At 37.6% G+C, this 2,332-nt stretch overlaps 1 protein-coding gene across 1 annotated transcript; it reads left to right on the top strand.

Moving 5' to 3' along the window:
• On the top strand, nucleotides 1,477-2,091 carry LOC107640588 (UPF0746 protein DDB_G0281095-like). The gene has a single exon (XM_016344099.1). It carries the CDS (start codon nucleotides 1,477-1,479, stop codon nucleotides 2,089-2,091), a length of 615 nt encoding a protein of 204 aa, XP_016199585.1.

Below are 2,332 nucleotides of genomic sequence, written 5' to 3'. Positions count from 1 at the left end.
TTTGACGTCGGGATTTTTGCCAGTAAAGAAGTTCATAAAAACAGTCGCGTTGTAGATATAGTCTCTAAACCGACAGAAATCCCTTCGTACAAACATTTTGGGTGTCGCAAGTAACAAACCCCTTTAAAAATTGTTAACCGAGTATTCAAACCTCAGGTCGTCTTCTGAAGGAACTGCAGGGAAGTATGTTCTTATTATTGGTTATGGAGGTTGTAAAATCGGGGTTGAGAGTGAAGAGCAGATATGACAAATAATTTAAATGGCAATTAAAATAAATAAATATTGTAAAGCAATCTTTTGGCAAGGTAAGAGAAATTGGAAGTCCAACTTAGTTATTTCTCTCAACAATAATGAAAGTTGAATCTAAATTCCACTTAGTTAACCTTTACTAAAGTAAAGGAAAGTCAATGGACTAATTAGTTTGACCTTTGAATCCTATTTATTTCCTAAGAAAAAGTTGAGATTATTGAAGTTCAGTTCAATTAGCAAGATAATGATTATCAATTATGCTGAGTTTAATAATGTTGAGTTACTGATTTCTTAACCAAGACCAAAAGGGAAAAAGTAAAATTGTTGGAATAAAAATGTCCTTAGATGGAAAGTAATGGTAACACAAATTAAGGAGAAAGCAATCAATAACTGAAATACCTCAAATAATCATTAATTCAAATCATAACATGGAAAGGGTTCATAAGTCAAGTTGGCAACATTTATAGGTACGAATAAAAGCATTAAAGTAAATATTAAACCTGGATCGAGAGTCACTCTTACAAACTAAGAGAAGTCCTAAATCCTTATCCTAATCCTAATTGAGAGAGGAGAGAACCTCTCTCAAACTAAATCTAAATCATGGAAAGTGAAAATTGGCGAGCTCCCCTTGAATGGATGCGTTCCCTCACTTTGTAACCTCTGGTCTATGCCTTCTGGACTTGGATTTGGGCCAAAAAGGGCTTCAGAATTCGCTATGAGCGTTTTCTGCAATTTCTGGTGCGTGGCCTCTGTCACGCGTCCGCGTGGGTCACGTGGTCGCGTCATTCGGAGCATTTCCTTGCCACGCGGTCGCGTCAGTCATGCGACCGCGTCATGTGCGTTCTGCTTAAGGCGCGCGGTCGCGTCAGTCATGCGGCTGCGTCGCTGCTGATTCGCGCTTGGCACGCGATCGCTTCGTCCATGCGATCGCGTGGATGCCAGTTTCTTCAGAAGCTCCGTTTTGTGCTTTCCTTCTATTTTTGTATGTTTCCTTTCCATCCTTTAAGTCATTCCTACCTTAGAAGATCTGAAACTACTCAACACACTAATCACGGCATCGAATAGAAATAAAGGTAATTAAGATAATTAATATTAAAGCATAGGAAACATGTTTTTCACATACATCACATAATAAGGAAGGAAAAGTAAAATCATGCAATTAATATGAATAAGTGGGTGAAGGATTGAATAAATCACTCAAATTAAGCACAAAATATATCATAAAATATGGGTTTATCAATTATCACAGAGGCACAACAGGGTCGCAGGCCACAAAGAGGGAGAAGAAGAGAAGAACCACAAGAAGAACCACAAGGAGAACAAGAAGAACAAGAAGAACAGCAACAATATCAACCACAGAACAACATGGACATGGTTCAGATGCAAGAAGCAATTGAGAGGTTGTCACAACAATACATGGGGATCCAAGAAAAGCAGGAAGAATTTCATTCACAATACATGAGGTCTCAACAAAGACAAGAGGAGCTTCAGTTGAGGATGATGAGTCAACAAAGGGATTATGAGTCAAGATCCCTCGTAATGCAACAGGAACAAGCTTTCCAATTTCATGAATCATTTGACCATTTGACCCAAATGCAAGCTGAGAACATGAGAGATTTCAAGGAATTCACAACCCTTCAAGATGCAAGGTATGGAGTTCAAGCTGACTATAACATAAATAGCCAAATAAAGTTGAGCTACATTGTGGAACATCTACACAATATGGATCCAACATTCCCAACTTATGATGAATACTTCAAGGGGAGGAATGAAAGAGAAGTAGACAAAGCACTGCTCCTTGAAGATAGAGTAAAAGAGACAATGAAGAAAGCTGGATTCTAGCAAAAGCTAAAAGGCAAAAACAAGGGAGAAACCAGTGAACAAGCAAGTGAGAAGAAAAAGAAAGACAAATGAAAGGTAGAATCGCTCTTTGCTTATCATATTCAATAAAGAAAGAGCATGCTTGTTTAGTTGATGTGTCTTTTTATTTTAATAGTTTTTACATCCTGTTTGTTTAACTTTGCAATAAGTAGCCTTGCCTAAGTGTGTTCTTGTGTTTTTTTTTTTCACTTTCACTTAACTA

The sequence above is a fragment of the Arachis ipaensis genome, chromosome B05, assembly GCF_000816755.2.
Source record: "Arachis ipaensis cultivar K30076 chromosome B05, Araip1.1, whole genome shotgun sequence".
Taxonomy (NCBI): Eukaryota; Viridiplantae; Streptophyta; class Magnoliopsida; order Fabales; family Fabaceae; genus Arachis; species Arachis ipaensis.
The sequence above is the reverse complement of the archived record's forward strand: the minus strand, read 5'-3'. Positions and strand labels throughout refer to the sequence as shown.

What these genes read in the sequence shown, in the direction of transcription:
- LOC107640588 (XM_016344099.1), top strand. Translation starts at nt 1,477, where the DNA reads ATGGGTTTATCAATTATCACAGAGGCACAACAGGGTCGCAGGCCACAA.